Source organism: Oreochromis aureus, linkage group 8, assembly GCF_013358895.1.
Source record: "Oreochromis aureus strain Israel breed Guangdong linkage group 8, ZZ_aureus, whole genome shotgun sequence".
In the NCBI taxonomy this organism is placed as follows: domain Eukaryota; kingdom Metazoa; phylum Chordata; class Actinopteri; order Cichliformes; family Cichlidae; genus Oreochromis; species Oreochromis aureus.
In genome coordinates, this window is record NC_052949.1 from 5,682,035 (window position 1) to 5,694,362 (window position 12,328).

Here is a 12,328-nt window from a genome sequence, read left to right on the forward strand (position 1 = left end):
CTTTAATTGGGACAGTCTAAAAAGTGCAGAATGGAAAAGCACATTACACGCATATTAAGTAATAACTTTACAGCCACAGTGTCTTTTTCTTAAAACACAGCGACCCTTCATTCTGCTGTCATATGGCATTGTTGGAAATATTGAGGGAATCACTTCGTTACAGTTGGCTACAGCACTTTTCAGCTAAACATTACCGCTTTTCAAGTGTACCATATTTTTTTTATGACTAATGACACTGACTAATTTTCATTTTCTGTTTTCCCCTCATATATTTATGAGGACTTTTGTTTAGGTAAAAATATTCATTCTTATTTAGCTAAGTTTTGACATAAATTTGACCTTTTTCTTAGTGTTTTCTTGTAAATTTACAACTTAAATATTGTAAATTCTTGATTTACAACAATTTGTAAATCAAAAATGATGAGTTAGGGGTGATTTAATCACCCTCACCCAGTCTTTTAAATGTCAAATATTTAGTTTTTTTAATTATAGTGAGTCTTGAAAGCAATGACAATGCTTTTCAATGATAATAAAATAAAAATGTATTTATATTATAAAATATATTTAAAGAGGTTTGTAAGGTCCCTTTGCAGTCATAATAACATATAGAAGTCAAAGTATCACATTCATATTATGGACGCACAGTCTAAAAAAACCAAAACACACACACACACATGGAAAAACAAAATAAACCAGAAGGTTCTGGCAAACATCAACAACAAAGAAGATCTTGTTCTTCAGCCAGTGGTCATAAACAGTTTTCATCATTTCTGACACGGCTTCAGTGAACAGTAGATGGCTCAGCTGAAGGTCCAGATGCATCTCTCAGGTCCCGTCTCAGGAGTTTGCTGGATTTATTCCTATTTCTTAACGGGAAAGAAATAGCTGTTTTTCAAAAATGTTTTCAAGTCTGTCGCTCTTTTTGCCCCCAACTTGTCCAGTTTCCTCAAATTTCTTAAGGTCACACTGCAAATCAGTGTTGTCTTTGGCATTTTTCAAGCATTCCTCTCAAAATGTTTAGGTACAAGGACTGGGAAAAAGCAGTCACTGTCCAAAGAAAAACTTCAGAGGTCCACTTTAGAAAAATGACAAGAAAATCTGGTTCTTTGGAAGCAAAATATAAAGAATTGAGGGGTGGCTCAAGACTTTTGGACTGTAATATATTTTGTTTTAATACACGGACATCAAAACTTGAAACCGGCTTACGATCCATTTTTATTCCCTGGTTTTAAACCAAGACTCAATCCTAACAATACACAAGTTATTTTTATCACGTTTTAGTATTTTCAACATTGTTCGTTTCTTTATCTCAACAGCAGTAATACAAAAACGTAAAGAACACAAAAACCCAACAAAAGTTTACATTAAATATCACTTTTTTAATTTCTGTTGTAGATCATGACAAAATATTTTCAGTGACTGTCTGAAGTTCACTAAATATTAACCCCCATCAGGTTCACAGGCCTGTTGTGGTATCGCTTTGAAATGTCTGCCTCGATCTGTGAAAACAAACATAACAATCATCAGTCACTTCTGAGGACATCGTCGGCGTAACAGTTAGAATTTGTACTGTTTCCACGTCACATAGAATATGAAGACCTTTACGTGTCTGCTAATATTTAAACACAGATCTCACAATGACAGTTTTCAGTATTGCTTCCTGCAGCCTCCTCATTTGATATAGTTAGGAAATTATCCACTGTGCCAACAGAAACAAATACAAACATAATGCTGTACCAGCTTCTGGAGTTCCCGGGTGCATCCTGCCAGCAGGTCAACACGAGGCTCCAGCCTGGACTGCTCCTGCAGGGCTTCCTGCCTCTTCTCTGCCATTGTGGCTCCTTTCAGCACCAGAATGTCAGCCTGCTTCATTTTCTGTCTCAGCATCTCCGACACGCGCTCAACATACCTGAACACGCACATCACATTAAAAATAATGAAGGAAAGGTGCAACATTTCTGATGCACACAAAGGGGTTTTTTTGCACTTTATTTAAAGACTGATGCACAAGACAGAAATTATTTATGTCATTTATACTGAATAAGTGGCCCTGTATTGTAGCGGTTAACTCATTTGCCTAACAAGCAAAAGAGCCCGTTTGAGCCCAGGAGTCACACAGGGGTTTGTGTCAGGGAGGGCATCTGGTGTAAAAATCTGCCAAATCAAATATGCAGAGCTACCCGCTGTGAATAAGTGAGCAGCTCAAAGTAGCTTATATTATTTATACAGAATAAAATTTATTGTCAGTGTACTTTACATAAAAAAGGACCTGCTACAAGGCAATTAATTAAACATTCTGTACTTTAATTTCCCTTCTACAGAAGAGAGACGGAATAATAAAAGTCAACTGTTTCTTAAATCACAGCCAGTTATGGTAGAAATGAATCACAGAACTAATCACACTAACCACAGACATGAATGTCAAGGTAATATCAGGCTTGCAATTTTTTATCTGCAATGGGGGTTTTTCTGGGCCTGATTGGTGAAAGGGGATCTTTAAGAGTACAGAAACTCCAGATTTTGTGGCACAAATTCTAACTTTCACTTTCTGAAATAAGCACAGGGATGGGGAACTCCAGGTTTCAAGGGCCGGTGTCCTGCAGGTTTTAGATGCGTCCTTGATCCAACACAGCTGATTTAAATGGTTAAATCACCTCCTCAACATGTCTTGAAGTTCTCATGAACTAATCATTTGATTCAGATGTGTTGACCCAGGGTGATATCTAAAACCTGCAGGACACCAGCCCTTGAAGCCTGGAGTTCCCCACCCTTGCTCTAAACTATAAACTTGTTGAGCTATTATAAACAAAAGTCACAATAAAGTGCTAAAAGACAAGTTTGAATGAGAGTTCTTCATTTTAAGTCTGTTATTCTTACAACAAGGTTATGTATTCACATTGTTTCCTGAAATAGAGCTCAGTGGTGATCATGCTGATATTCTGGCGACCATCATACCGTGGAGAGGCGTGAATCATGAACAGGTGCTGCATCCGGAGAGAGGTGAGCCTCCCTAGAAGGTCCTGCACTTCAGACAGCATCGCCTGGATGTGTTCGTAGGTTTGGCCTTGGATGACCGAGGGGGCCTGCTGGAACTGGCTCATAGCTACCACATCACCCTCTTCTCTCATCTCACTCAGACGCTGAGTCAGGAACACCTCCAGCTGCACCAACAAATGTAGCCAGAGTCATGCGTTAGTGACAGAAAACCAAATCTGGCATTCAAACACTTATATATAAATATCACAGTGAAAAAATGCAATTACACCTCAACAGTGGGAGTATTTCTTTAGGTGAAACATTGTTAAACTGAGATCCTAATCTTCTGTTATGTCTGAATGCATAAGACCATATCAGCTAAACATTTATCAGGACCAGATTTTTCTGTTTGATCCACGTAAAATCACACCATCTGCCTTTATTGTCTCTTTCCTGAATTTCTGCAGTTCTCTCTGTGCAGAGGTCTTCCTTATCTCACTGGCAGCTGGTTCACCATGCAGCAGACACACCTCTTTACTAGTACCAAACAGAGAAACCATGACCCAATTCCAGTCTGGGCTCTATACCTTTTCACTTCATCTGGAGTATAAACTGGCCACCTCTGCATTTCACTGTTGCTTTGCATTTATCTTCATTCAGTGGTACAACTAGAAACTGACCTCAATCTTGGAGTTCTTTTTTCACCATTTTAACTTCCTTCTTGCAGGTTTGTGGCCATGTCTTTTGAGCTTATCTAAAACTTTATAATGACATGTAGCCGCTGTGCTCACAGGAACATCAGGCTGCTTGGCAGTGGTCCTATAGCCTTCACCTTGATCACAGTCTGCAGGTATTTTATTCAGCTTTCTTGTTTTCTTTCTTCTTGGTTCACTCCGTCCTGACTGGACTACTTAACTGCCAACATATGTAAGTTTCTACAGTGTGAAATAACCTTCTTAAAGGCATTTGAATTACATACTCCAGCAATTTTCAGTTGCAGCTGTGTCTTTATTCTTACCCAGCCACTGCTATAGAGAAGAGACACACAAGGAGATTCTTCAAATCAGAAGTTATACTGTGAATGCTACATTATACTTTACTGCACTATTATTTGTGTTCAGTAGTATCTAATACATGTGAATTGGTGTGCTCTGCCTCCAGACCAAAATCAAATGAGGCAGGCTTCAGACACCCCCTGTACCCACTTAATTAAAAGTACAGATAGATGTATGCTACTCTGATGGCCCTGGAAATAAAACTTTTTGATTTGAATTAAATAATAAGTATGGTGCACACAACTACATGGATTGACTGCTAAAAAACTGAGTCAACTCTTGAGTTTGGCTGTTGTTAACGCAAACCTTGGACATTTTACCTTTTGTTCCACAACATGAAACACATGTAAATAGCTCACTCGTTAATCTATTATGTGTACTAGAGAAGATGCTTACTGGCAAATAAGACTGCAGATGAGTCGTCATCACAGCGAATGCAGGAGGTGATGGTGAAGTCATAAGACTATGGTGTACTTTATTTGTAGCCTAATGGCAGAAATACCTTTGGTGGCTACAGTTATCTTTCGGACAACAGGATTTTTCTTGCGTCGTCCCTACATTTACAGTCCCTCCTCTCACCCTCCACACTCCCTGCCTTTCCTTCTCTCTCGCTGCCTCCTAACATGCCTTCCCCCTTTACTCTTCCTTTGGCTTCGCCAACAGTAGCAAAGCTTTCACCAGCACTCTGACGAACATTCAGCACTGAAGGTGGTCTTCGGTAACCCGGGCTCTGACTGATCCAGTATGGAAATCTCATTCTTCATGATCCACATGTTTGATTTGGCCAAGATTTTATGCCAGATTCTCTTTCTGACACAACCCTTCCCATTTATCTGGGCTTGGGACCAGCATTACACGTACACTGGCTTGTGGACCCCCTCACAGCTAGGTTCTAACAAAACCTGTAGAAGACATAAGCTTTAACCTTCCAGGACCAGGGTGCTCCTAACTTTTTGGGTGGCCAAGAAAAACCCCCCAAAACATTTTCCTGGAACTTCTATCTGACACTAAGCAGTTCATTTAGATCTTTTTCCTTCATTTAAATAGGTTTAATGGCTAAGTGAGACCCGAGCGACTAAACGATATTTACAAATATTCATCATCAATAATTTTGTCCAGAACATTTTACAATCCTCACACAACCTCAAGTTAAAATGCAAATCTTCACCCTAAATGAACTCAACCTAAATAACTGTGCAACACTCCTTTTGTCCTTCAGATTTTAGTTTTTGATAATTGAAATAAATATAAACACTAGACCCCCCCCAATAACAACAAAGGACTAAAACCATACAAATAAAAATCACAAAATGTCCTTAGTGTCAGTCTGTGGAACTGTTACCTTACACATTTTTGTCTGAGAGTTAAAACAGTTGCTGTTAAATCCTTTTCACTATCATTTGCAATGCAAACCTTCAGCAAACCTGGTGTGTTTGGAGTAAAACAAAAAGTTTTTAACAACACAGCCACACTGTAACTTTATAATGTCATAACTCTTCCTCTAAGCTGCTTAATGCTCCACTTGTGTGTTCTGCCTATAGCTTTATATCATTAGGCTATATACAAATATCTGTGGGTCTTGCAGAAGTAATTTGAGATCAAATGACTGTAGTCTTTACCTCCATCAACTCGTCAATGAACCGGCTGCGTGACTGAGGATTTTCCAGTATAGTCAGAGCATCTTCACCCCTCGCCACTCCCTCAGGGCCTTCAAAATAAAATGAGTCTTTTTAGCTAACGGACATTTCAGCAGCTGAGCATGTGACAGCTGCAAGCATAAAAAGGATTAGAAGGAAAAAAGAAAAGTTTCTCACAGTCTGTGCCCACATCTACAATTTCAATGGGAGCTTCTGCGTTGTCACCCCAGTCGATACCGCCAGCCCCGGGGTCCTGATGAGGGAGATGGAGAGAGAATAGTTCAGCCTTTTACCTACCATTACTCAACTGACTACCTTCTCCCAAAAAGTAATCAACACTGTGGTTTATTACAGCTTTTTCTGCCTGGCATAACTGTACAGTACTTTTAGCAGTTTCCACCCAATATATTCTGTACTTCCACAACCATATACTTTTACTTTATCCAGCGGTTCTCAAACCTTTTCTGGCATACGCCCTTCAGAAGCTGAGCAATCGCATCAAACAGAACAAAATTTATTATCAAGCATTAACAATTATAATGAAAGAACAAAAAAACAAAACAAACCAAATTTAATTTTACTTTATTAAAAGTATTAAAAAACGCCATACAAGGGTTTTTCAATATTTTATGGTGCAACATTTTTGACCATTTATCCATTAATTTGAGGTTATGCTTGACTCAATGGCCACTTCATACCCACACACACTGATGTCGCAACACAATACATCGCCACAACATTGTATACGTCACTCACTGCAGTCCCCTGAAAAGAACTGTTTCCCTGCAGGGAAAAATACACCTGGTAGTGCGTCATTCAAACCCAAACACAAAAAAAGTGTGTTTTATTTTCAATTTTTTTTCTAATTTTCTTGAACACCCCCCCCAACACACACACAAACGTCTCTACTGATTCTGTTCACTTGCAGGACACTGCACTGATAGACTGTGGAGATGCAATTTTCCACACCATCGGTTGTGCCAAAGAGCTGGAGTTGCATGCCAGCAGTAATGGCACAAATTATGTTGCAAATTGCTGCGCATAAGGGGGACAATAGCGAGCAAGCAACTAGTGGAACCTACACAATGAAAAAAAGTTGTCATTATTATTATTATTGTTGTTATTATTTTACCAGGCTTAATATTTACGATTTATCTTGTAGTTTTAGCCAGCTATTTTTGACCATTTGTATGTTAACTTGTGACCTATTTGGTGTTAATCAGCTTGCTAACATGTTTTCACACACACTGAATTTCTGCTGCAAAATTCAGGCACTGCAGCTGGTTTAAGATGAGGATGTACCTTTAAAAAAAAAAAAATCACTATATTGCACTCTATCACTGTTTTAGAGGAAAGGATGCAACGCAGACGTGTTCAGACGCCCTACCTCAGAGTTCGGCTCCAGGCTGATTCCCCAGTCTATTCCATCCTCAACTGTGATGCCTGAACTCACACCCAGGGAATCTGATACTTTGCCAAAGTCACCCCAGTCGATCTAAAACAGATTTTAGAAGACGAAGCAGAAACTGCGGTAAGAAAGAACTCCTGCTGTGAGTGGACATTTGGAATCACTTTGAAACATGCAGGCATTTACTGATAATTTCAATTATGGGCCGGTTTACATAAGTGAACTGCATTAAGACAGAATAATTAATGCTTCTTACTAGTTTTAATTATATGAGCACAATGAACAAGAATACACATGCAGTAAAACTAACCATGTCCTCTGTGACTGTATCAGGTGGCGATTCATCCACAACTGGCCTTTCAACAACTGTGGGGACTTTCCCCGTTCTCCACTCATAAAATGTTGCGTTCCCTCTTTTTTGGGCAAATGTCAGCATAGGGAGGACTGGCTCAGACCTACAAATGACAACATGTGAGCTCATGTGACCCAGCACAAACATTATCTATGGTTTATGTAGTTAAACAGAACAGAAAGTGTTTCTTTCAAGTTTACTTTCATAGTTTTTTGTGAACTGCTCTGATGGATATACACCGATGTTTGAGCTGTATCTGCAAAAATATACATTTGAGAGAAACTGCGACAAAACAAAACATAATATTTTAAGGCTGGATGATAAATTGGATCTCAGTTTCAACTGAAAATAATTTAGCTTCCAATATTATGAAAACACAAAGCTTTTACACTGAAAGCTGCAGCTGCCCAGTCACAGATGCATTTATAAAGTCCTTTCAAGTATTTTTGGCCCAAGCACACATCAACACGTGGACTGGAGAAGCCGGGGAGTCAACCACTGAACCTCTGATTAGCAAAGGAGCTGCTTTAACTCATAAGTGAGCCTTTGACAACCTGGCCTATCTAGAACAAGTTAGGATCATGAAACCTAAAGGATCATTAACAGTTGCCTGCAGCCACCTTTGTCTTTTTAACTCAGATTGTCTCTCATCCCATTTGTTTTTGGCTCACTCTTCACAGAATGACCTACCTTTTATAACTAATTTATTCACTTGTTTTCAGTTTGAACGACATTTAAAGTTCAAGGAGATTCCCCTTGAAAGGTTAAACCGTTTGTTAAGTTTGTAACTAACCAATTTTAAATATTTAAGATTACAATATTGCCCAAAATAACAGTAATTATGTTTTTTCCCCATAACATGGCATCTCTACTGTATCCCGTACTCACCAGTCACAGACAAAGTTTGTAAAGGCAGCGTAAAGTTGGATTTGCTCTTCTAGCTTCGCAGCATCCTTCCCGACTTCGTCAAGAACCGCTGGTAAGTCCTTCACCAGAGCCTGAAGCTCTCGAGGAACATTTTCACCCTGTAAGAAGCAAATAAGTCAATCAAAGGCTCAGAAATCCTCACATAGCACACGATTGTTAAAGCCTATCCACCAGCTTCCTGTTAAGTTTAGATTTTAGTTTAAAATCTTTGTTCTTACATTTATGGCCTTATGGGTTGAGGCCCCCGCCTAAGGTTACTGCTTTCTCTTCACATTCGCATTAATCAGTTAATAAAATGCATAACTCTGAGTGTTTGTGTCTGTGTATTCTCCTAGAGGTGTGCACGTTCTTGCACTTACTGTGATGCCATACTGTTTGCAGGCAGCGTAGTAGCGTTCCCTCAGGTCTGCGGCTGAGCTCTGGCACTCCACCTCCCGCCTGCTCAGCTCCTGCTGCATCTGCTGAGCTTTGGCCAGCTGCCTCCTCAGAGCCGGGCCTTCGTAGCTCACGTTGCGGCTCAGCAAGCTGGCCAACTCCACTGGGACGCACAAACACAGTTTTTTATCATTCAGCACATGCAATTATTTCGTTTCTTCAGCTGGATTTTGTGGTCAATATCCTAAGCTACACAAATGCAGCAAAAAAATTAATGCTTCATAACCTTCCTGCTTTAAAAGAGGGAGCCTACAGGTGTAAGCAAGTTAAATCTAAGACTTCAGGAACTTTAACATATCTTAGACAAAATGTAAGGGCTGGAAAAATACACCAAAAACCACAGACTGTATAACAAATATAGCATATCTTCAAGATCTGAAAAACTGACGGCTACAGGAAATGCTTTAATGCTGCATTCTTTTCATCCAGCAGGGGGCGACTTCTCTACAGCTACCATTTACATACAGTCTATGGTGAAAATACACTCTTTTAAAGTAAAGTTAAAAATAATCACCAAGAAAAATATAAGTACATGGTGCTGTTGAAGAATATTGTCCAAATATATAATTGTTTTTCTGAACACTATGTCATGGTGCTAAATCTGAAACACGTTCCATATTTCCAGGTACTAGCTCCAACCAGCACAAAGCCATTTATCGTTAAACTTGCATCTTTACATCTTGTACCCCAGAAGTTCTCAGTGTTCTGATGCTGGAGTAGAATCAAGGACATGACTGAGGCCCAAGTGGAACCAATACTAACATTTGGCAACATGAACCACCTTCCTCTGAGGAGATGTCAGTTTTAGCTGCTAATTTAAAGTTTTCTAACCATAGTGAAGTGACTTCTATACTCCTCTACATTAGCTGTATTTGATATGCACGTGTTAGACTTTGTACATCCACAAGGCCCTACTTGGGAAATGTGATAATTAGAGGGCGTACAAAGAGCTCTAAAATTTACTGTGACATGCAAACTTCACAAAGAAGTTCTCTTGGACTTGCTTTGTGCTGCTATATCAGCAATCTTTATATGGAAAGTTTTACATTTTAGTCCACAACACTGGATGATTAAACTGTTTTTCTGTTAAGGCAGCAGAGTTGTGAAATTTCTAACCACAGAACATCAGAAAACGTGGCTGAAAGAGTCGCAGTTCTGCAGACAGCAAGCTGTGTGAAAATGAACTTTGATTAACATGGTTTAAATTTATTTGCACTAAAGAATGCTTTTATATTTACTGATTCGGTTCATCTGTCTAAAAACTACAGATGAAAATGAGCTTTCGGGTAAAATATATGCCTTGTTTATTGTCTCTGCAAAATAAACAAGCTAAATAAATAAATATAGACAATACGACATAAACTGAGAACAAACAGTCTCATAGGCACTTTGTGTAAACAAGTAGACTGGTCTGCTTTGCCTTCTCCACCAGTGTGTTGAAAGGCCAACATCCAATTAGGCCTAAACCAATTTCCTGCCTGGGCCCAAGTACAGGGGTCCTTATATTTAAGACATTCTTTTAGGCACAAGCTACAATAATTAGGTTAACCAGTATACATTATCTCATTACTAATTGGTTTTACGCATGTTAAACAGCATGAAAGTCTTAGCTGAACTATAAAGAATTAACACATATTTGTACACTGTCACATTTCATGACCTAAATGGGACAAAAATAGCAGCACTGAGAGATGGAAATTTGCACATTAACAAGACCAAAAACACTTAAAACTCATCCATACTGTCAGTAAATATGTATTAAAAATATTTTAAGATTTATTTTTAAAGGAGCCAGAGACACCCTGTATAAAATACAGAGCAAAAACACACGTAGCTGCGTTCACAGGTGTTTTTATACTATAATGAAGACATTGTGATATGTCTTTCCCTTATTTTCCTAACACACTTACCCAAATAGACATTATCTGCTTCATAAAGAGACACAATCTCCTGCCAGTCCTGTGAAAACAAAACAACAAGGGAGAAAGTTTTACAGCAGAAATCCCAAATTAAAAAAATCCCCTTAACATGTGACACTGACAGGCCAGTGTATGAATCCTCTCACCTTCATCCTCTGAGACGAGTATCTGCCAAAGATGTTCTTGGAGGAAGCCTCAGTTCCCTTCAGGATCTCCACGATCCTCAAGCAGTGAAAGTAGTGAATGTCTGTCAGTGAAAACAAACAAAGCACAGATATGGATGAAGATTTAAAAGCAGTGCATATTAACAGCTGCTTAAAATACAATAAACACCAAAGCCATGCTCCTCTGCAACCCCTGCTGGTGTTGCAGTAGCAGTGCAAGAGTCTTTGGGAGTTGCCTGAGGTTAACTGCTAGTTGTCCACAAGTTGTGCAAAAGCATGCCTGAGGTTGGTTTGGGAGCGACAGCACTTATTGCTAAACCTTGTCATGCTCTCCTGAATGCCATTATTAGCTTAGATTGGACAGTATTTTAAAATAAAACCATTAAAAAAACTCCAGTGTTAGTCTCCACTTTGTTGCAGTCATTAGCAGGGTTGTAACACCACCTTAAAATAAGAATAATGATAACAAGAAAAAAACATTAATAAAGTTGTGAAGTGGGGTTTAAGCCTTCATTGATGATTATAAAGTAACCCTAAACCTACGTCTGGTTGGAAAGGAGAGTCCCTGAGAATAGTAGAAATGGTGCTAAATAGCCTGCTGGGTCCATAATAGATTCATCTCTCAGAGAAGTCGATGGCTGGGTGGGTGTATTGAGTTGTAGGGGACCTACATGAGCCGGAGAGGAGCGCCTTGATCTCCTCGTTCTCCGGCATGTCCTGGATGGCAGCATTGATCTTCTCCCTGATCACCTTCACTGCACTTTGCCATTTCAGGTTACAGTGCCTCCGATCCACCAGCCAGTCTGCAACCACACAGAGCGAGTTTACATCTGTAACATCTGTTTCAGCCAGCATGCTAGAGGACTACAGGGCTGTATTAGCTGCTAGTAGCCCAGCTACAGAGGAACACATAGAGAAACTAGTGCTTGCTTTAAATGTGCGTGTTTTTGTCTTACCTAAAAGTTTGCTGGTCTGTACGTCGATGGGAAGGTTCTGAATGTTCCGCTGCAGTGAGACAGTCAATACATTTTGTTATTTACACCTTTTACTTCCTCTTTACCTCTCTTATTTAACTTACGGAAAGGACAATATCACATTAAACCGTTAGGAAGACATTGTGAATAAATATCTTAAAAAATGTAATAGGACAGATTGTTTTCTCTGCTAACTTAAACTCAGTGTAAAGTGTTCATTTCTCTGTCACTTAAGTGGACTTTTGACTGTCAGATAGCTAGCGTTAGCTCGCAGGCTAGTTTTTAAAGCCAGCTCAGATAAAAACTAAGTTTAATCTCACCTCCATAATTTCCCTTTCTTTTTAAAAACGTTTCCGATAATTCAGAGCTTCATTATACGATTATATTCCGGTTTATATGCAGGATTATCATCACCATCCGGAGCTTTCCTGTTTATGACACGTTAGGAGAAGCAGAGCCAATAGGAAGAGGGGATGTTGCC

General features: G+C 39.3%; 1 protein-coding gene across 1 annotated transcript; it reads right to left on the reverse strand.

Moving 5' to 3' along the window:
- Positions 1-1,196: 1,196 nt before the first annotated feature.
- On the reverse strand, positions 1,197-12,328 carry cdk5rap3 (CDK5 regulatory subunit associated protein 3). The gene is made up of 14 exons (XM_031759385.2): positions 12,168-12,328; positions 11,830-11,878; positions 11,545-11,676; positions 10,856-10,956; positions 10,701-10,749; positions 8,715-8,893; positions 8,317-8,453; positions 7,387-7,531; positions 7,056-7,163; positions 5,846-5,921; positions 5,651-5,739; positions 2,956-3,161; positions 1,738-1,909; positions 1,197-1,499 (listed from the first exon to the last, which is right to left on the reverse strand). Exons 1-14 carry the CDS (start codon positions 12,171-12,173, stop codon positions 1,434-1,436), a joined length of 1,515 nt encoding a protein of 504 aa, XP_031615245.1. The 5' UTR covers positions 12,174-12,328; the 3' UTR covers positions 1,197-1,433.

Coding starts and splice junctions, on each gene's coding strand:
- cdk5rap3 (XM_031759385.2), bottom strand. Junction 10,957..11,544: donor GGCGCTCCTCTCCGGCTCAT/GTAGGTCCCCTA, acceptor TTTCACTGACAG/ACATTCACTACTTTCACTGC. Junction 7,532..8,316: donor ACAAACTTTGTCTGTGACTG/GTGAGTACGGGA, acceptor TGTCATTTGTAG/GTCTGAGCCAGTCCTCCCTA.